At 46.9% G+C, this 23,171-nt stretch overlaps 1 protein-coding gene across 2 annotated transcripts in view; it reads right to left on the minus strand.

The window, feature by feature from the left end:
- NEDD9 (neural precursor cell expressed, developmentally down-regulated 9) overlaps positions 1-23,171 on the minus strand; it is a 286,215-nt gene that overhangs the window by 104,322 nt on the left and 158,722 nt on the right. For both annotated transcript variants that reach the window (XM_047795755.1, XM_047795754.1), the window contains one exon: positions 4,598-4,785. In XM_047795755.1, coding sequence (XP_047651711.1) covers positions 4,598-4,609 — 12 coding nt within the window. In that variant the 5' untranslated portion in view covers positions 4,610-4,785. The remainder of the gene's footprint in view (positions 1-4,597; positions 4,786-23,171) is intronic.

Below are 23,171 nucleotides of genomic sequence, written 5' to 3' on the forward strand. Positions count from 1 at the left end.
GCCCCCTCACCTCAGTTCCTGCCAACTCTGAAGGGCCACCCCAGCTTCCGAGGGACGTGGGATTAGCTGGGGCCTTTCTTGTGACTGCACTGCGGCCCAGCGCTCGCTCTCCTAATCCTGCTTCCTTTGCTGCTTCTGTGTATTCCTGAGAGCCCTGCCCAGGAACTCCTGCACACCTGTCTCCGGTCTTCCAGAGGCTGCTTCTCTGGGAACCCAACCTCTGAGGCTGTTAAATCAAATTTTCCCTGTGGATAAACGATGCTTACGTTTAGGCAGTGTTACAGGCTTGTGTCGTGCTCTAAATTCGTGTGTGATGTTGAAGTCCCCACTCCCCATATCTCAGAATGTGACTGTGCTTGGAGATAAGGTCTTTAAAGAGGTGATTCAGGTTAAAAGAAGTCATTAGAGTGGACCCTAGAGAGTTCCTCCTGTGGCTCAGTGGGTTATGAACCCGACTTGTATCCATGAGGATGCGGCTTTGCTCCCTGGCCTCGTTCAGTGGGTTAAGGATCCAGCGTTGCCATGAGCTGTGGTATAGGTTGCAAATGTGGCTCAGATCCCAAGTCGCTGTGGCTGTATCGTAGGCTGGCAGCTGCAGCTCCAATGCAACCACTAGCCTGGGAATTTCCATATGCCGTGGGTGCAGCCCTAAAAAGCAAAAAAGAAAAAAAAAAAGTGGACCCTAATCTATAGGACTGGTGTCTTTATAAGAAGAGATTAGGATGCAGGCACAAACAGCGGGGAGACCATGCGAGGACACAGGGAGAAGAGGCCTCCGAAGCTGTCAGCCCTGCTGACAGCTGACCTTGGACTTGCGCCTCCTGGACCGGGAGACACACATTGCCACTGTTAAAGTCACCTGGTCTTGGGGCTCCCTGCAACGGCAGCCCCAGCAGACGACGAAAGGCAGACTTCTTCATTTCATCTTTTCTCTCAAGGAAAAACCCAGAAGTCTGAACAGATCAAATTGTCTCTCAGGTGTAAGGAGGTGACGTAATAACTCTCAGTAAACAGTTTACACATATTCTCTGAAACGTGTCAGACTAATTCTATTTTTAGGGGTTAAGAAAAGAGGATATAAATTACCCCACTGCATTGCATTTTCCCTTGTAGGACACTCATCACAAACCTATAAATCCACAGTCAGACATCTACTTTGGACCTGAAGTGAACCTACATTTAATGCGAAAAAAGGACATGCCGTTCAGTTCTGTCAATCAACACTTCTCTGGCCCTCCGTGAAGCAGGACTTCAGAATGGCTTTCCTTCTTCAGATAAAGCGTAACAGGCCACGTCCAACTGCCAGCTTCCTGCCTTCACAAAGGGGAAGAGGAAGGGACGCCAAAGAAAGAGCCTTGCCGTTTAGAAGGTTTTTCTTCCAGGTTTCCGAGCCAGCCTTTCATCTTCCCCAGCGGCCCACTGGGGAGTATTTAGCTACCAACTTTCTGAAAAGGAAGCAAAATGAAGCAGCCCTGCTTGGCCGTTTTTTGCCGACCTATGTGGTGTAAACACCCCCACGTCGGCGGGTATCGAGCTAGGGAGGTGAGTGCCCGGGGCCTCAGGGGCTGCACCAGCTGCCTCCGAGCACTGACTCCCCCTGGAGGGCAGCACTCAGGTGGCCCTCTCTCCAGCTGTGAGCAGGGCTCTCCACTTTGTCATCGCACTGATATTTGCACGGTCGCCCCCGGGATTGCTGTTATTTGCTGAGCTTTTTCGTAAAGGGCTTCGTTTTCAAAGTATTTATGAGTTTAGCACAGGTTTTCCCCAGTAATTTTTCCGGCCTGCCCTCGTGGTGTCTTTATTGTTACTCCTGGAGCCTCCGTGAAGCAGGACTTCAGAAAATCACAGCACAAGGAGGCTCAGGAGAACCATCAGCCTAAGCCCGACTCCCGGAGGCGCCTTCTCTCCAGGCCTTTCCTTACTCTGCTTCTTCCGTCTCCCGTTAGTGATTTCTTTTCATTCTATCCTGCGGAACTCCAGGTCTCAGTGGAAGCATCTATCAAGGGCTCAGTACGTATCAAACACAATTCTAGACAATTTACATCCTTAATCATCAAAATAACCCCGCAGGGTAAGTGCTATTTTTATCCCCATTGTACAGAGGAAGAAAGTGAGGCTCAGGGAAGCTAAGTCACTTGTTCAAAATCCTACTACACGTCAGGGGCAGGGCTGGGATCCAAATCTGACAATATGGCTTCAGGGCCACATTTTTAACCAGGACACTGCCCCCCCAAAGAGCAACAGAAACACCCTTAGGAAGCACAGACATCAGGAAACAAATGCTCCTTCTTAATAGGTGATACGAATCCTTGCCAAATACATTCTACTTAGTTTAGCATAAAGTTACGCGTAAGTGTGTGTGTGTGTGTGTGTGTGTAGGGCGTGTATGGAATATTTAAATAAAATTCAATGATGAGAAAAAAACCACCCAGAAGTGATGGAATTAATGATCGCAAAGGGTCCTTGGACTCTGAACATAGATCATTCGAAAGCATATTGAGGATTCCAGCTGGTAGGACTGTCTGCTTTTCAGGTCTAAGGCACCAGAAGTTGAGAAGCCACATGTATTCTGAAACACCCCAGACCTAATATTGACTGCAGGGACGCCAAAGACATGAAAGGCTGATTGCTTTAAAGAATGCGCTCCTCCCCCGCTCTCTCCCGCCTTCCCTCCCTCTTTCTTTACCCTTTCTTTCCTTCCTCCCTTCTTTCTTTCCTTTCTTTCTTTCCTTTCTTTCCTTTCTCTTCTTTCTTTCTTCCTTCCTTCCTTCCTTCCTCTTTCTCTCTTTCTCTCTCTCTCTTCCTCTCTTCCTCCCTTCCTCCCTTCCTCCCTCCCTTTTTCTTTCTCTCTCTCTCCCCCCTTTCCTTCCTTCCTTTTTTTTTGGTCTCAGTTTAGTAAAACTGGCTGAGTAGGTAGAAAAAATGAGAAGAGATGATTTTTGTTTCATTTTTCATTAAGACATTGATAGTCACACTGAGTAACTTGAGAAATCACAAAGAAATGTAACTTGCTCTGGTTTGAATGCACACCTTGGTTTGGTTGAAGCCTCAAAATGTGGGAATCCTAGGACTAGGTTATTATTATTGTTATTTTTAAAGAGATCATTACTTTATTTATTTTTTAACCTTTTTTTTTGTCTTTTCGCCTTTTTTTTTTTTTTCTAGGGCCGCTCCCGAGACATAGGCTAGGGGTCTAATTGGAGCTGCAGCTGCCGGCCTACGTGACAGCCACAGCAATGTGGGATTCGAACCTACACCACGTTCATGGCAATGCCGGATCCTTAACCACTGAGCAAGGTTAGGGATCGAACCTGCACTCTCGTGGTTCCTGGTCTGATTCGTTAACCACTGTACCATGACGGGAACTCCCAAGAGATCATTACTTTAAAATGTTATAATGATATGACAATCTACCTAGTTTTAAAGACTTCTAGGTAAATCCTTTTATCACTTACCAAAATGTTTTAAGGCAACATTTGTTGTTTTGCTTAACTGACACCCTTTCTCCTGTAAATGCAAAGGGCCCTCTTTGGATTGACTGGCTGCCCAGTGCCTTCTTATTTGTGTGATAGTTAGTTTTCCATGTGACACAGACAACAGATTACTGATCTCAACACATAAAGAATTAACTTCGTACTTTTGAGCACAAGTTATTTTACGTGCACTTTTTTTTTTCCATTTTGAAAATTTTATGGCCACGTCCAAGGCATATGGAAGTTCCTGGGCCAGAGAACGAATTCGAGCCACAGCTGCAACCTACGCCACAGCATGTCTCTAACCCACCACAATCGGCTGGGGATCAAACCCAGGCCTCTTCAGCGACCTGAGCCACTGCAGCCAGATTCTTAACCCACTGTGCTACTGCAGGAACTCCTATGTGAGACAATCTTGAGACAATCTTCCTATCACCATTTTATCAATTTGATAACAGATTCAAAAGTCTCAAAAGTCTCAAAAGTCTCAAGTAAGTGGCTCACGGTCACATAAGAGTGAGGCTTAAATTCAGGTCTGCTCCTAGTGGCACCACGCACGCCACACGGCTGGCCTCCATTGCAAGTCAAATGACAGATGCAATGACCATGTTTTCACTTAGTTTCCATCAAGCTTTTAGGAAGCCTCAGTTAGATAGGAGAGTTGACTATTTTGACCCTAACCTCCACCCCAGACCACGCTGGTTTTCCTGCGGAATGGCTGAGCGGAAAAGGAATGGTTTAGAGGTTGGACAGAGAGAAAAAGGAATCACCAGAGAACCGGCTGGTCAGCAACCTAGGTGATCAGCTTCCAGATAGTTCAGAAGTGTAACCTCCAGACTTGCTTGGGCACCAGCTCTACTGGGAGGAATAGTCTACCTCTATCCCAGAAGACTGCTTCCCCTGAGATTTCTGAATGGAAGAGGATTTCCCACGGGCATCAGCATATCCATGTAAAATGATTCACTTAACACAGCAAAAAGCCTAAAATCAACCTTTCAATTTCAAGGGTTAGTTGCTATCCTGGGTGGGAAGGGAATGTCATTTGTATTACTGTTTCAAAGGAATCAATTCCCGGAGTGGATTTGGACGTGCATGAAATGTATGGTTTTCTCATTGCTACTCACCCTTGCCCACATTTTCCCAGGTGCTTCTCTCTGTTAAGCCAAGGAATGTTGGAGCACCAGGTCTTGAAAAGGACGATTCCAGGGTTCTAGTCGGCTGACCAGGTCCTTGGTTTTCATACCTCTCCTTAACGAACACACGGTGTTCTTAGGCCAGTGTATGGCATTAAGGAATGCATAGTTTCCTGAGCCTGAAAAGAGAAGTTAAAAATAGTAGGTAAACTCTGGCAGAGGCTGAGATGCTTTTCATCACGTAAGGATGGCATCGTAGCAGCTGGAAAAGCCAAATCCATAGTCTCGTGAGTGGAATCCATCATTCATTCAAGCAAGCAAAGATAAGGTTTATGGAGCTCTTACTATGCATTAGCTGGAACTTCAAATATGCATAAAATATGGCCCATCCTCAAGGAGCCGAAAGTCTAGGAGGGCAAACCAAACCATCCAGGGCCGTAAGATGTTACAGCTATTCTGGTGGAGTACGAAGCGGGTCTGGTGAGGGCACAGGGAGGAAGATGGTAACTTTGGGGTGGAGTCCGAGCAATGGGAAGATGTTTGTCAGGTGTTTCTTCCTGGGGCAAAATGGTGGAAGTGAGTTCTCCTTCACTGTCTATAATCTACAACTCTAGTCCTGTCATTAATTTAACTTGTTTTTCTACTCCTCTATCCTACTGCCTCATCCTCTTGCTTTACACTAATCTACTATGTTGCTCCACTGACTTTGAAAACACCAAATGTGCCTGGTTCTACTTCTAATCAGCAGTTTATGAAGGTCCCTGGAGTCATATGCTTTCCTTGTTTCCCCAAATGAGGAAAACGGGTACTTTGGCAATCTGGCTTTTAAACAGCTCAGATGCAAAGCTCAGAATTTGTTTTTTTGGGGGAAAAAAAAAAAAAAACCAAAACCTGCCTGGGCTTTTGGTTGGTTAGTACTGGCCAGTTTTTCACTTCCCCTTCATCATCTCTCAGCCATAAAGTTCAGTTTGGAGATGTGGTGTGTGTGTTTCTTTTATGGACTGCAGTTGAAATATCTCAGAAAAACCCTGATGCTTAAACCATGTGGGGCACTTGGAAATCTTCCTGAGAATCAGGAATCTGAATCTTTGTAGATGGAAAGTGTTTTTGCTATCAAGAATGAAAAATCAAAACTAAATGGATGTTTTAAAATGTGGAGCAAAAAAGTCAGGACTGTGTCTGGGACAAAGCAGAAGCTCAGCAATCTGGAATGAACCCACTCAGCTGCCTTGATGGAGAGGGGAAGTCTTCCTAGAGCTGCTTTCCAAAGAGGAGAATTCGGGATTGGTTTCCTTTCACTTCTATGAGGGCGGGAGCAGCCTCCTGTAATTTCGGTTTGATAAACACAGTATTTATGATCTTGGCGAGGAGGGAGGAAAAGGAATGCCCCCCACCCCGGGGGGGCACTTGCAGTGGCTAGGCAAGAGGCCATGGGCCCATGACTCATCTGCTCTGCCCGCGTCCGTCCACGTCACTCAGGGGTCTCTGTCTGGACAGGGGAGAGGCAGCAGGGACAGCTGCTGTGTCTCCAGCATCTGTCCACTCCCCCTCAGGTCCTCACACCTTGAGGCATTTTAACTGCCCAAGGTGTCTGGGCCTAAAGGCAACCCCTCCGAGCTGAGCTGTCTATGGGGATCCCATAAACCGCAGCACTGGGAATAAAATACATATAGAGAGATTTCATTAATTCTTTATTGTGAAATGTAACACACATACAGAACACTCTATAAAACAAATGTAGAGCTTAATACATCATTATAAATGTAACCATCACCCAGGTCAAGACCTAGCATACTGCCAGGACCCCAGAAGTTTGCCAGTCCCTTCCTAACACAACCGTCTTTTCCCTTTAAGGCAGGACTGCCCTGAGCCCCAAGCTGGAGTTCGTGCTAGACTTGTGCTTTGGGGCTTCTGGCTCTCCTCCAGCCATGTTCCTTTCCAAGAGGAGAAGGGTCCTTGGGGCCAAGAGGCCATGTCCACCTGGAGTCCATGACTCTAGGCAAGGCACCAAGCACTGGGCATTGGGCTTCCCTGTCCCAGTGATGCCCAGCCCACTCCTGGGGGGCTCCTCCCCAGGTCCACCTTCCTGAGGAGCAGCCTAGGGATGGATATTTGCAGGCTGCTGTGGACGAAGGTTAGTGAAATTTCTGAGATACTTCAACTGTAGCCCATAAAAGAAACACACACACCACATCCCCAAATATCCCTTGGAGCACAAGGCCCTTGAGGTGCTGGATGGAGTGGGGATGGGAGGAGAAGATGGAGGCCTGAGGGTCTGGGAGCTGCTTCTTTTTGGGTCACATGTTCCAGAGAGAAGTTTAAGGTGTCCAAGAAGTCTAAGGTCCCTGGTCTTCCAGGTTGCCATGAAGATATATTTGTCAAGGTAGGAGGATAGAATATCTTTTATTTGGATTTTTTTTTTTTTTGTCTTTTTAGGGTTGCACCCAAGGCATAGGGAAGTTCCCAGGCTGGAGGTCAAATTGAAGCTGCAGCTACTGGCCTACGCCACAGCCACAGCAATGCTGGATCCGAGCCATGTCTGCGACCTACACCACAACTCATGGCAATGCTGGATCCTTAGCCCACTGAGCAAGGCCAGGGATTGAACCTGAATCCTCACGGATACTAGTTGGTTTGTTATTGCTGAGCCACAATGGGAACTCCCTAGAACATCTTTTACTTAATAGAGGGTTAGTTTAACTTACAACTGTTAAATATTTGGGGTTATGACCTACAGTTCTCCATCTAAGCCCCACACATGTTAGTGGTGAGCCCATCTAGAGGCAGCTGTCCTACCTATTACGATAATCCTCTCCCTATTTATACTCTACCTACTGAAGTCTGCCTTCCTGTATACTAGTCACTAGTCCCTGCTTTTGAACGCTGAATAGACAGATCACACTGGATGTACTCTTTTATGTTAACTTCTTCCACTCGGCATTATGTTTGTGAAATTCATCTATGTTTTTGCCTATAGGTGTAGCTTGTCAGTTCATTGCTGTATAGTATTCCATTGTATGGATAGCCTTCCACTGTAATGTTGATAGACAATTGAGTTGTCTCCAGTGTTAGGCCACTATGAACAATTAATGCTATACAGATGTTTACCGATTTCTGTTGTGTGCATACCTTGGAATGGAACTGTTGGACTAGGGACATGCGTGTATTCAATTTTAGTGGAAAATACCAGACTGTTAAAGTGGTTGTACCAATTTATATTCTCTCCAGAATGGTATGAGAATTTCCATTGCTCCTGACAAGGTTTGGTGTTTGTTTTTAGTTTTAATCATTCTGTACTGGGAGTATTTTCAGTACATGACTAAAAAGTTTTTTTCCTCCATTGTTTTATATCTCAGCATATGAAAGTGATTCTAGTAACTTGGAGTTCTGAGTCGACTGCTACTAATGTCGGTAGATGTATATTAAGAGAAAATCGGTGCCTTTGGAAGAATCACAGTAATAAAATCCAAACAGACAGGGTTGGCCCGTACGGCATTTAAAAATAACACATGGATTAGCAAAGCGATGTGGACGGTGAACCAATACACCAGGGATGCAGCTGGCGTTGACTTCATCCTTTCATAGGGGTATGTGTCCCCAGAGTACACGCTAACCATTGTGGCTGTGCTGGGTACAAACTGCTGTTATTCAGCTGGGGCCAGTCAGGACCACCCTAGAGGAGAAAGATCAGCTGGGAGCCCATCGGCTTACAGCTCATTAGTGGGCCACATCTGGCAGCATCTGTTTCTCCAGGAGGCAGCAGTGACTATGTTCTGTTCAACAGGAAGCAAGAAGCATGTGCAAAAAGAGGCATGGCCTGCTCACTGCTCCCTTCCTTTGCTACACACCTAGGCCCCTGAGCTTCCTCACTTGACCCTCCTCTTGCTGACAGCCTCAGCCTCCTTGTCCCTTTGTCCTTTTAGTGCACCCTCCTGGGCAAAGCCCAGCCCTGGATGAACTCAACTGTTTACTTTCTCTCCACCAATCTCCCAGCTGTTGAGGACTGCTGGAAAAACATCACACCCTGCAGATGGTGCCACTATAAACTTTGGTCACCAATGCCATCTGGGCCCTGGTTACTGTTAGACAGCCTTTTTCTGTTCCCTGGTCAACTCACCTCTCATTCTCCCATTTTTCTGACACAATTATGAGCGATCCTCTTTGGTGCCTACTTGAGACACAGCTGGCTAAGGTCTATTATGCACAGGGCTATTTCAAACTCTCTCCACTGTCCTCAAGTCTCTGATTCTATTCCCTGTCCACCTACTGAGCTCCAACCCCAAACTCCACTGTCAGCCTCAGTAGGCAACCTCTCCTCCTGCTTCACAAGAAAGCTGGGACCATTTGAAGCAACAACCTTGACTCCCTTCCTCCATATTGGGATATCCTTTTGCATCCAAACTCATCCCTTTCTCCTTTCTGTCTCCTTGTGATGATACAGGAAGTCTCTCCCCGCTGCTCAGGCTAATCCCTCTCTCGGGTCTCACCGCCATCCTCTCTTGCTTTCTTAGGGACATCTCTCTGTGCACCCGCGCTCTCTCCTCACTTCTCCGCAGGAGGGCTCACACAGGCTCACATCTCTCCCTTAAGGATCTGGTGTTAGGGGCTTCCTTGTCTTGACCAAGACCTCCATCCCCACTGTGCAGGAAGCAGTGCTATGTTGAATTGTGTCCTCTCCCCTCCCCAATTCATATGTGGAAGTCCGAATAACTTCTAGTATCTCAGAATGTGACCTTATTGGGGAATTGGCTTGCTGCAGATGTAATTCATTAAAATGAGGTCCCACCCTCTTTGGATCTCAGGTCTCCATTTGGGATGTGAGGGCTAGTTTGATAGTCATTTTTGTGGGGTGCAGTTCCAAAATCTGAGGGAGCAGGGGTGGCAGGGTGGGAGGGGGAGTTTAGGAGAGCTCTCCATCTCTCCTTGGACCAAAGCAGGTCCAGTTTAACTGTTTTATATTTGGGACATTTTGGTGCTACATGGCTTTCAAAACGGCTTCATTGTTTAAAAAATAAATTAAAAAATTCAAATTCTACCAGCTTAGGTGATCTTTCAGATCCTTTTCAACTGCAATAGCCTATGATGATAAATTTTACAAGTTAAAAACACACGTTTGATGAACATAGAGCACAGATTTTTCTCAAAAATGCCTGATTTAATAAAATTTATTTCTTTTCAGTAAAGGAAATCTGCTAAAGGACTTATGAAAGCAATTTAATTTTTAACCCTTTGAAGGACGTTCATATAGACAGTTTCAATCAAAAGATTGAAAAGCAATCTTTTTCAGACCGTATGTTGAGATGTGGGGTTTAGAAATATGACCACCGTCCACATGGGGCTATTAGACCCATGTGTGAGCAAGCGCTTATACACGCGTGGGACCTCCAGATGATGAGCTCTTGAGAAGAATAACTGTGTCTATCCCATCTTTGTTTCCCCAGGACCCAGCTCACCATCTGGTACATAGCAGGTTCTCAATACACGCTTGTAGAATGAAGACATATGATGAAGTAGACTCTTTCCCTGGAGGTCTGTGAGAATTGGTGGTAGAGAAACAAAGAATCTCTTCCTAAAGGAAGGGGTGGGTGGGGTGGAATCCAGAAGCGGGGCAGCGCTCTTGGGCTCAGGATAAAAATGGCAGGGCTTCTGCTCGTTGGATGGGTATTTCTGTGGGATGGAATATCCACAACTGAGGAAGGCAGCTCTTACGGCTCCCTCAGGACAATCTATGCTCCTGGTTTCCTGCCAACCCATTTCACTTCCCAGACTGAGGGCAATGGACCACTGAGCCTACATTTTCCCCATTTCTCCTTGGGTGTCTACCTAGTCTGCTCTCTGAACCTTATATTTAAAGTCCTTGATGGGAAGAGACCTGGGTAGCTACTAAGATAAGCCAGGTTCTCCAACCTTTTTCACCTCCCATTGGGCCATTCGCAACTGACAACATGGCAGGAAGATCAGTGGCCTGAAATCAGGAGAACTGGGCTCTAGTCCAGGTACGACTTTGGGCAACACAGCCATTTTCAGGCCCCAATTTCCTCAAGTGGAAGACAAAGGGCTCAGACAAACATGTGTCCTCAATTCTAGGTCTTATTTAGGTTCTTACCTGCATGTATAATGGGTGGGATACCAGGAAAGGTATTATTGATCAAAGCTAGTATCTCTCTATTTCTATCTCTGACTCTCTGTCATACTGTGTGATGTTTCCACTTTGCTTGTGCTTTTGAGATAAGGCCTTGGAGGTGGTGGTGAGAATGCAATGCTGTTCAATCAAAAGGCACAGACACGAAGCATGTATCAGTAGTGACCATTATTCATTGAATGCATTTACCTGGTTACCCTTTTGCCACTGGGTAGTGTCCCAAGGGAATGGGGCTTCACCCGGGTCAGATTTATGAGTAAAAGTGTCATAACGACCGACCCTCATCAGGGGGTCAGGCAACGTCCCCTTGAGGGGGACACCAAGATGACAAGCAGAGCCCAGGCACTGAACCCGGCTGGATCCCCCTGACGGCTCCGAGGACAACTTGGGGCCCAGGAATAAAGCAGCCAGAAGGGCTCCCTGGCTGTTCACTGTCTGGCCACTGGCAGCACCTGAAATAGAGGCCTCTTGAAACTACACACTTACTAACTTCTCTTCCTTAGTTATTTCATTTCCCTAGGCTGTGGAGCCTTACGCAGATAAGCTGATGATAGAGTCCTTCTATCATGTTGGGATTTGCACAGTTTATTTTGGTAGGTAGCTAAGACAAGACCGACAGAGTTAATTAAACCCTTCATAAAACAGTCCATCAGCCACCTGCTCGCAGAGCAGAAAGTCAGATTTTTTTGCTGCTCTCTGGCAGAAAGATCAGCCTTCTCTTGGGTCCTGTTCAGGACTCTAACCAGGTTACCTATGAAAACTTCATAGTTATAGTATAAATATATATTTCCGATTTGTGTAAAACAATAAATAATCTCATCTGGCCGTGCCGAAGAAAAATGTGTTGAGGACTTACTACCCCAATGTATTGGATATACCTGAATTTGGCTAAACAGTTCAACTGGGGGATCTGGCTCAATTTAATCAATTGTTGGTGTATAGATTTTCAAATGACTTGGGTTCCTTCAGAGTGATCCCTGGAGGGAATTGGCTTTTGAGTGAATTGGACATGCTCAGGTATGTTTCAAAGGTCTAGCAAACAAGCCTTTCCTTTGTTTTAACTGAGTAAGACTCAGAAAAGACAGTGAGATGACAAGAGCTGTCTATTGGTTTATCTATGTGCACCCTGGAGGCACAGCAACAAAACAATTTGTGTTTTAAAATTTTTTGCAAAGGGCAAGATATTCCAAACTACAGCCAAAACCCTGACCGAGAAAAAGGGAACGGCAATGCTCATGAAATAAATGAGGATGGAAGTCAGAGTTATGAGTCCTTTAAACCCTTTTGCACTTAGGTAATGTCTTGCTGAGCGCATGGTCCTGGTTCTTTTCCTGGTCTTTGCCAGCAAACTTTTCGGAGCCTCCTGGCAGAAGAGAGGTTTATTTCTTCTTCTTTACCAGGTTCTAACTCATCTCCGCCCAGACTCCCCAGTTTCCTAAAGACCTTGTTTCCCCAGATGAGGTGTCCTGCTGAGGTCACAACAGACCATGAGGGAAGGAAGGTCTCGGTCCCTAGTCTCGGCGAATGAGGCCACGCTCACTCGATCATCCAACTCAGAAGTGGGGCGTTTTCCTTCGTGCTTCCGCTATTCCCACTCCCGACATCTAATCAGTAATGGGATCTCTTCCCTTCTAGCTCCGTAGGACCTCCTGCTCTCTCCCCAACCCCGCATCTCTCCATCTCAGTTGCCGCTGTTTTAGTTCACGGCCTCTCTACCCAGCTGTTGCAACTGTCTTCATCCTTCATCCTCAAAACAACGGGGAAGACTTTGAAAACAGGCAAGTGTCTTGATTATACTTGCTTGTCACAAAAACCACAGTGAATCTAGTGGGGGAAGTGGAAGGCAGCTGGAACGGGGTGCAGGGAAATCCATTTCAAAGCCGTGCTGCAGTCCAGGTGAGAAATGAGGAGGGTCCAGATTAAGCCCATGACAGAGACAGCGGAGAGGCAGAGAGATGGGTATTTAGCAAGTAGAAGTAGAAAGGCTAGAGCACAGGAACCGATTGGAATTAGAGGGCAAGGGTGAGGCGGTGCTGTCCTAAATGTCCCCCAGGTGGAAGCTTAGAAGACGGGGTAGATGACAGCATCGCCTGCACCGCCCCCCCCCGCCCCCGCCCCCAGGGCTGCACCCATGGCAATGGAAGTTTGAAGATGATGGGGCGAATCAGAGCTGTGGCTGCCAGCCTACACCACAGCTACGGCAAAGCTGGATCCAAGCTGCATCTGCAACTATGCTGCAGCTTGCGGCAATGCTGGAACCTTAACCCACTGAATGAGGCCAGGGATCGAACCTGCATCCTCATGGATACTAGTTAGATTCTTAACCTGCTGAACCACAACAAGAACTCCAAAAACGATGAATTTAATGTGATATGTTAAGTTCCCAGTTTCAGGTGGGGAATGTCATGTGGAGAAGGAATCCATGAGCAGTTATACACACAAGACTACAGTTCCAAGAACAGTGTATGTTTTGTTTTTTTTGGGTTTTGTTTTTGCTTTTCAGGGCTGCGCCTGCAGCAGGCATGTAGAAATTCCCAGCCTAGGGGTTGAATCAGAGCTGCACAGCCGGCCTGCACCACAGCCACACGGAATCCAAGCTGTGTCTGCAACCTACATCACAGCTCATGGCAATGCTGGATCCCCAACCCACTGAGTGAGGCCAGGGATTGAACCTGCATCCTCATGGATACTAGTCGGGTTCATTACCCCTGAGCCACAATGGGAACTCTGAGAGGTGCATGTTGAAGACATAGATTTTTGCTGTTGTCTTTGCTGTGTGTGCAGCATGTGGAAATTTCCTGGCCAGGGATCCACCTGAACCACAGCAGTGACCTGAGCTGCTGCAGTGACAAACCCGGATCCTTAACCCACTGTGCCACACGGGAACTCCAAGATACAGAGTTTGAGTTTGGGAGTATGGCTGGTATTTTGAGGAAGTGTATGACACAGGGGATGGAGGTTATAAAAGACGAAGGTGGCCCCCTAGGGAATATCACAGAAGGAAAGAGGCTGGAGAGGTAGGAGGAAATTCAGGATGCTGTGCTATTATGGAAAGCAAGAGAGGACAGAATTCAACAATTAGATTACGGACCTTCTTAAGGAAATCAATTTCAATGGAGTGATGGGGACAGAGGTCCCATGCCATTGGGTTGACCAGTGAATGACAGGTGAGAAATTCTTGACAGTGAGTCCAGATTTCCCTTTCTAGAAACTTTACCGTAAAGAAAAGAGAAGAGGAGTTCCAGCTGTGGTGCAACGGGATCAGTGGTACCTCTGTAGCGCCAGGAGGCAGGTTCGATCCCTGGCCCAGCACAGTGGGTTAAAGAATCTGGCGTTGCCACAGCTTTGGTGTAGGTCACAACTGCGGCTAGGATCTGATCCCTGGCCTGGGAGCTCCATAAACCCCAGGGTGGCCAAGGGGAACAAAAAAAAAAAAAAAAAAGAAAAAAGAAAAGAGGAGAAATGGGAAGCAGAAGTAGTGACCTGAGAGCTCACAGTCTTAGCAACTGCAGTAGTGTCCTGTGTGCAAGGACTCGGAAGGCATCGGTGATGGTTAACTTGATGTGTCACCTTGAATGGCCATGGGGTACCCAGCTACTTGGTCAAACACTATTCAGTGTCCCTGTGAGGATGTTTTGGGGTGGGGCTAATAGCTGAGTAATTGAAATGATTGAAATAAGTAGGCTGAGCAAAGCAGATTGCCTTCCCTAATCAGGGGTGGGGGTGGGGTGGGGGTAGGGGTGGTGGAACAGGACCCTATTAAGGTTCAAGGCCTGAACACAGCCAGAAGACTGGCTCTCCCGGAGTATGAGAGAACGCCTCCTGCCCGAAAGCCTTTCAACTGGGACAAAGGCATTTTCCTGCTTTTGACTCATGACCTTGGCTCTTCTTGGGTCTGCTAGCTTTGGACCTGCTTCAGACTACACCAGGGTTCTGCTGCCTCTCAGCCATCACACAAGGACTGGAACACAGGCTCAGTCACTGGCTCTTCTGGGTCTCCAGCTTGCCTACTCACCCTGCAGATCTTAGGACCTGCTCATCTCCATAATCACACGAGCCCCTTCCTTATAATTAATCATACACACACAGCTTCCGTTTCTATGGAGACCCTGACTAATGCTGTATAGAATGGAAAATAAAAGGAAAAAAAAAAAAGAAAAAGAAAAGAAAACCAGGAAGGAAGGGAGCGTAAAGGGAAGATGTGGGATGGATGAGGTCTATGAGCGCCTACGTGCTTCAGACCTGCAGGGAGAGGGCGGGAGAGGCGTAGCTGCCTGTGATCTGATGGCGTTGATGACTCAGGCCTCTTGCATAATTAGAATTAGCCTTCAGACTTTGCCGTCTTGGAGTCTCTTGTCTCGTAGAAGCGGGACTTCCTAGCTTGGCTTGTTTTCTTGTTACTTAGGAGCTGTTGCTAGCATAAGGTCATACTTAGAAAACTGAACCTTCAATAACATTACTCAGAGACTTGGCTGCTTTTTTTCCTGGCCGTTTTGTCTTTAGATTGAAAAAAGCTCACTTTCCTAAAGTGACATCATACATCGCTTTTAAACATACTCTATAGGCCAGCCCTAAAATCTGTGGGACGTTTTTGGGGTTTTTTTATTTTGATTTTTTTTGTTGTTGTTGGATACTCATGAAAGAGAAGCTTTTGTTTTAAAAAATGTTAAAAAAATTATTTTTACTCTCAAAGGCATCTTTGATAACCAATTTTTAGGAAACTACCTGCTGAATAGAAACAGTTTCAGAGCTGAGAATTTGCCCAGTTCATACCCAACTGATTTTTTGCCACAGTGATACGATAACCTCAGAAACAGCTGGGGTGATTTAAAGGGGAGATTTACTGGGCACTTAGATTCATTCTGTGTCTGCTCTATTTTTGTCATCTTTCTTGTTATACTATTAAAGTGGCAAAAATAAATCATTTTATTTGTGGTTCTATCTGCCCGGTGGCTCAGCGCACTCAGAGTGGTAGGCTCCAGATTTCCAGTTTGGACCACATGATGCTTTATACTGTCCCCTGCTGCCCAGACCTGGGACCTTGTGCCCCACCCAAGTTCAGAGTCAAAGACCTTCACACACACTGAGTCATTCACTCAGCCCCTCCCCAAGTATGAACTGGGAACAGAGCTACACTTCTGCAACACGAGCTATATCTTTGTACTTATGGTGACCACTTTCCTTCCTTTCTCGCTACCTACCCCCCACCAAGCCGAGTTGAAAGGTATTTTATTACTTGCAGCTAAAGAGGCCTAACTTATTTAGTTATAATTTAAAAAATTAAAATATTCCCTCCTTGGGTTGTATAAGAATTTCAACGATGACACCTGGCACAGTGTGATGGGCAGCCCAGTATTGTGATGAAATACCCACCCACAATCTCTGACCCCTTCCTCCTCCCAACAAAGCCTAGTCATAAAAGGGACTGCCACACCCTCGGGGGAAGTGTGGTCAGTGCCCTGTCTATGACAGGTGACTTGTCTGAAGCTATCAGGATTACACAAGCACATACGTGTTGACCCAGTCATTTGCAGGAATTTATCCTACGGATATACTTGTTCAGATGCCAAAAAAAAAAAAAAAAGTATAAAGATACACTTGCACAGGTGCAAAAACAACATGGTGGGAGGTTACCTGGTAAAGTGTCGTTGATAAGAGCAAAATACCAGGAACAATTGGTTAAATAAATTACATAAATCCACACAATGGAAGTACTATGGTGCTGTAAAAAGGAATGAATAGAGGCTTTATGTATGGAAAGCTGCTGAGTGAGAAGAGCATATGGTGCAGGTGCAGGTCAGTGGGTTTTGTAGGCTGTGGCTGGGGGATAAGGACGTCTATTTAAATTCGCTTATATACACATTGAAAAAAAACTCTAGCAAGCGAAACAAATGAACACCAGTAGTTTACCTGTGTCTATGGATGTATATGTGGCTGAGAGTTGGGGGTGGGGAGCTTAGCTAGAAATAGGAGTAGGAGGGAGGCTTTGCCTGTATACCTCTTATGAGGTTCTAAGCACTGCTATCCTGTGTTGTCAACTATTCAAAAGAGGAGAGTAAGAGAGACAGAGGGAGGGACAGAGTGGGGGAGAAGGGAGGGAAGGAAGGGAGGGGGGAAGGGAGGGAGGGAGGGATTGAGGATGGAAGGAAAGATGGGGGAAGAGGGAAATCAATGGCTACCAACAAAAATGTCTTTATCAGAATCTGTTGGTTGTTCTTAGTAAAGAAAATATTTGAAACTGCTTTCTCTTGAGCAGAAGAAACTAACCCTTGTGCACTGGGCACAGCTCTGGCAATAGGGTCATGTCTTAATTGTCCCTCTGGGCCAGGAATCACAGCAGAGCTAGACTCGCTACCATCTCCAGCTCCAGGCGATTGTCCACCCCAACCAGCAACAGCCTCCCCTTGATGAAAGAGAGGAACTCCTAACTCCGTGAAGCATTATAGGAATGAGATCGGACACTCCTTCTCTGCGGACACAGGCCATTAGTCCTCACGCTCCACAACAGAAAACAGGCCTAAAATTCTACCGTGTCTGAGAGACAGAAAACAGTGACTCAGAACTCACACTCAGGGAAGTAAGCTTAAATGGTGCTTTTCCTTGAAAGTGAGGATTCCCCATCCTCACTGTCGATGACAAGGCCTGAAGAAACAACTCCTGACTACTTGGGACAGGTACTGTTGACAGATGAAAAACAGGCCACCCTAGTTAAATATTAATCCCAGATAAACAACAAATAGTTTGTATACTAAAATTATAGACTAAAACCTCTACTAAATTTATTTGTTGTTTATCTGAAATTCAAACTTAACTGGGTGGCCTGTATTTTTATTTTGCTGAATCTCTCAGCCCTGCCCAAGTGGAAGCTTTGGCTTCCACAGTTAAGACACAAGTGGGAAGGCCATTTGTCATTGTCTTTCCAAGGAAATGTCAACCAGACACCCACTCATCAAAGAATCAACCAGATGCCCCAGTGCCAGGTTCCAGGTATGACAACCCCCAGGGACTGTTCTGCCACCACCTACTGTCCAGTCCTCTGCTGCTGCTCCAGGTCCCATGGATAAAGCATGAATGGTCCCTTTACCTGGACGGGTGAAGTTCACAGCTCTACCACTGGAAGGATATTGGACTTATGTTTCTAACAGGAAATGCCGATTTGTGCTGCTCTCCCAAATTTTCTCACCTGGCCTTCCCACTGTCATGACTTCAAAGGCAGAATGACAGTGTATTAAGTTGAGTCAAGAATCCCCCATCTAGTAACCAGAATATGGTCCAAGGCAGCCCCTTCCAGGTGTCAGGGTCTCTGGCAAGCTGCCAAGGAGGTGGGCTATTGTGATAGCTGCTTCGTCTGAGGGGAAAGGGTGGTTCTGATGAAACATCCCCCCAACAGCAGACACCATCGCTGCAGTTATGAGGTGGCCTGCTCCCGTCTGGTCTGTGATCCCCCATCCGACAAGGAGAGTGAGCCTGTCTTTGGAGATGTCAGATCCTTATCTGGCCTTCTTTGGTTCAAGGCACAGATGGTGCTCACAGAATACTGGTCAGGTTTCCTCCTTCATAAAAGACAGAGGTTTTTATTCATGGGACATCCTCTTGGAAGGTATGCCCTTGGGTTACCAGCCGTCTAGGGACTGGGATCCAGCTCTGGGATGACAACACACAGTGGCAGTGAAGATGCGTCCCAGTACCCTGCCTCCCACACTGAGGAGAGGTGTAAGCCCCACAAATGGTAGCCTGTCTTCTCAGGTTCCAGCTCATTGAGTGGGCAGCCTGTCTTGGCAATGGTCCATGGGATTAGAGGCACAATCTTGAGTTGGGTTTGGCTTTCTGGAAAAGGTGGGCTGGGGGAAGACCAATTAAAGACAACAGTTGTGCTAGATCAGCACCACAGAGAAGGACTGGCTCTTTCCTGAAGCTGCAGTTCACCAAATACAAGCCAAAGCCACCAGCAGCCATGGTTAGAAGAACCACCACTGCAGTCATGATTCAGAGACGCTAAACTCTGTCCTCGACGTGGGCAGAGAGCTGGATGTGTTACATCACAGAGACTGATTTCAAAGGGTGGTGAACCCAGTGGGGTTTTTTAGGGCAGACACGCAATTGCTTGCAAACTAGTAGTGGGTACAGTGAGCATGGTTTTGTGTTTCTCTGCAAGTTTTCTCTTTGGTCTCTTGAGGGAGTTGGGAGAAACCCATCTGAAATTCAAACCTGCTTCAGTCATTATTTTCCCTTAAACTAGATCTGAACCTTAGATCTTCTGGCTTTATTTGCTGAATTCTAATGGGAACTGGGCCCTCCAAATATTATTCTTATTATGTTGTGCTAATATTTTTTGCTGGAAACACATCATACCAAGATGTCTTGGAACCCTTCCTTTGCCAGACTGTTTGAAGCTCAAGTGAGCAGACATCCAACTTCCGGGCTGATCCCGGAGTTTCATGATCAAGCCAGGGCAGGCAAAGATTCCAGGAAAGTCTCCTGGGAAGGCCAAAGATTTCTGAGAGTATCTGTGGACAAACAGATGTGCTAGTACTGGGTGAATTCGCATAACTCAGCCTAAGCTGATGAAAGTGCTTTGGGGATGACGGGCAGGTGGGCTGTGGTGGTCTGGGTTCTGGCCCCTGAGGCCTGAGTGGAGGGGACCCACCAGCCATTCAGATGCTCCTTGGCTGCAGAGAAGCAGGCGAAGTCAAGGGGCATCCGGTGAGGACTGTAGTTTTGGACACAGTATGGCCAGGTGGGCCCCCGGCCGAGCCTGTGGGGATATGAGAGGGAACCCGGAACGCTTTCAATCTCTCCCAATCCTTGTCCTTCTGCTCCACTCTCCTCTCCTCCCCTCCCCAACAGCTCTCCAGAAGTCATGGCTCAACAGAGCAGGATGGAATTCAGTGTTTCTCAGGTAAGATGCCCAGGCCACCTGCAGCAGAATCACTGAACACGCCTCTTTAAAACCCTGATTCTTAGGGCTTCTCTAGATCCGCCTACTGAGTCCCTGTGGTTGCGGGGGTTGGGGGGGGGGGGGGGTAGAGGGGGGTGGGGGTGGGGTGCTGGGAACTTGCATTGTACACACACACACCTGGGTGATTCTTACATGCGCTAATGTTGAGAAGCACTGCTAGAAGTCCAGGACCTCCAATTAGCAGCCGAAAGACCCAAATTCAGTTTACTTCCTGTGTGTGGTCTTGGGCAAGTTTTTTATTACCTCCCAGCCCCACTGCTCCACCTGTACACATGGATATGCTCTTTTATAGGACGGGGTTTTTTTTTTGTCTTTGCAGATTAAATCAGATAAGCCATAGGACAAACCTGAGCTCTTGCTAGATTTTAGTATCTGGGACCCTAAGAGAGAGAGAAAAGGGATGGTATGCTAATAAAAATCTTAGAAGGCCTCAGGACATATACGCTTTGGACAAGTGTCCAAAGGCTCCTAGAACTTTCTGGATGGACACGGAGCATGGAGACTTAACACCAAGTGGCCTGACTACCCACTAAAGCCTCACTAACACACCCAGGAGTGAGGGATATGACAAGGTGACAGATGCTTCGGCTGACACAGGCTAATGGAAAAGTGGAATAATATTTCCAGCTAAGAGCAGAAGTTGAAAGCGGTATCTTCTATCGGCACCGAGCAGGGACCCACATGCTCAAAGTCGTTGATTCTCACCAAGGCTGATTATGCCCCCCAGGGGACAGTGGGCAAAGTCTGGAGACCTTTTTGGTTGTCATAGCTGGGACGTGTTATGGCATCTCGTGGGGCAGAGGCCAGGGGCCACTGAGCAGCCTCTGGTGCAAAGCAGTTTCCTAGACAGAGAATTATCGCTATTAGCTAAAAGATTACTAAGAGTGCCGCGGTGGAGAAACCCCTGTGCTGAGTTAACGCGGACAGTGGAGTCACAGGTGATGGAAGGAGACCTGCAGGTAGCTAAACACCTCCCGAGTCACAGGCTCCTGCTGCTGGACTGCAAAGAGTCACAGATGAGCCCTGGGACCCAGTGCCCTGCGAGCTGGCGGATGACCCTTAACCTCTTCCCACGTCACATGTTCAATGTAGCCGGGTTCTGGCTTGTGTCCATGATGAAATAACTGGGAAATACTCTGCAGAAGTGCTGTTCTCTGCAGGGCAGGGAAGATGCTGTCTCACTCCCAGCAATGGTCTCTGAGTTGTACCAAGAGGGTAGAATGATAGGACGGACCTGGAAGGCCATGCCATCCTGCAGGGCTGGCTCCTCTAAGGAGCCCAGTCCAGGCGCGTGGAGGGTAGCTCACAGGCTTAGAGGGACCCAGGGAGGGCACTCGGGCCTGGGATCCGATCCCAGCGGCTGCTGGTTTATGACAGTCCTTTGCTAGTTATGGTCTTGCTTCCCTCCTTGACCCTTGGCTGCATTTCCAGGGTCGTCCCTGGCGCTTCCAGTCGGTTCCAGTGAACCAGTTCTCCGGCTTTTCTCCCTTCACTTGGCCTGCTGTCTCTTTTTGTTGCTTCTTTCCTGGCATGGCCTGTGCTCCAGGGTTCTAGCTCTAGAAACAAATCTTTTAGGGTGCCCTGGACTCCTTCCCCACAAATGCCCTGTGTGCAGGGCTGGCTTCCAAGTTTCTTTCTCAGCCTCCACCTGCAGGGATCCCATGACCGTTTTCATGCATGCGGCCTTGCTGTGCACAGGGCCAGCATCACGGTGTGTGACATGGGTGGTCCCCAGGACTCCGTGTTCAGAAAGACCCTATGCTGGGTTTAATGCTCTACTGTCATCATTTAAAAAGTCTTAAGCGTTTTTTCTTTAAACTCGTATTTTGTAAGTGAATTCTGATCAGGCAACGGAGCATGCACAGGAACAGAGGAGATACACACGGTCTGTGTGTCTGTCCTTTCTTGCTGCTACTCCCACAGACGCTCCCATGAGCACAGAATTCCAGCGGACCCTCAAGGAGACGCAAAGCCAGTGCCAGCTAAGTGTGTGTTTCGTCTCCAGCTGAGTTATCGGACGGGGAAGGATGCCAGCAGCCCCAACAGGCCACACTTTCCATCTGAAACAAGACGTACTTCTAACCCAGAAAGAAGGCAGTGGTTTTCTAAGAAACACAGATGACCAAAGAGCCCTATCTTGTTCTTTTCTTACTCATGTTACTTCCCTGCATTAGGCATCAACCTGACTGACCTGAAAATGAGGACAGAGAAGGAAAGAAAAAGACAAGGGCCCCCATTGTTCCTTCTCTTTCAATCCTTCCTTACTCATCAGTAAGCTGAAGGTAGGGCCTGTTGGTAAAATGTGCATGCCTCAAGAAGTGAAATAAAAGCAGATGAGTCAGTTTTGTGCAGCTTTTCTTCTGCTACAGTAAGAATGAAATATGCAAATTGTGTAATTTTGATGATTAGCATGTGTTAAATGCTCTTATATTTGCATTTAAAATAGGCACCACACAATATTGAAATGAAAGGGGTAAAATTTATGCTAACGTTTAAAATTTAAATTTTCCTTTACTTAGAGTGGCATTCAATAGTGGCATTTAAAAAAAAGCAACAAAAGCCATGACAAGTGAAGAGAGACTGGAAGAATGGAAAAAGCTTTCATTTTAGTACCTCTAATGGCACCTTTCCATGCTTTTTCAAAAAGGGCTCCCACATTTTCATTTTGAATTGAGCCCTGCCTGTATGCTTTTCTTCCTGCAGTCACAGTAGAGTGTCATCAAGAATCCACTGGCCTGTGCGCACAGGCAGCACCCAGGAGCTGATGTCCCCCAGGAGCAACACAGAACCCATGACCCACAGAACAGGAGGTATCAACACTCCAGCTCCTGTGCTGTCCCTTCAGGACAGCCTTGGCATGTGGCCTGGACCAACTCCAAGCTCCCCTGTGGGGTTAATCCAAGCTACCCTTTATCCAACTTCCCTCAAAGAAATGAGGACAGTTTAAGAGACCTCTGGGACAACATTAAATGCACCAACATTCGCATTATAGGCATCCCTGAATCAGAAGAAAGTACTGGAGAAAATATATGATGAGATAATACCTGAAAACTTCCCTAACATGGGGAAGGAAACACTCCCTCAAGTCCAGCAAGCACAGTGAGTCCCATACAGGATAAACCCAAGGTAGTGTACATTTTCTTGCCCCTCACATTCATGGGCCCACTCTCTCACTCCTTCCTAGTTTTTTCTGGGGAAATTTTTGAAAACATCACCTTCACTCATCATGAAACAACATGTCCAAATCTCTTGAAATCTGGGCCCCAGCCAGATAGAGCATTTGCATGTGCTGTGGAATAACTCACCTAGCCTTCTCAGCAATGTGATCCATCTCTGCCAAAGCCACTGTTTTTGTGAGGTGCCAGTGGTGGATGGCAATCAGGTTGTGGGGCAGGAAGCCCAACCTGATGGACATTCCCAAAGTGGTCTTCTATAAACCTTTTAAGGTTTACACTGAAACTTTC

This window comes from Phacochoerus africanus, chromosome 9 (genome assembly GCF_016906955.1).
Source record: "Phacochoerus africanus isolate WHEZ1 chromosome 9, ROS_Pafr_v1, whole genome shotgun sequence".
Classification (NCBI taxonomy): domain Eukaryota; kingdom Metazoa; phylum Chordata; class Mammalia; order Artiodactyla; family Suidae; genus Phacochoerus; species Phacochoerus africanus.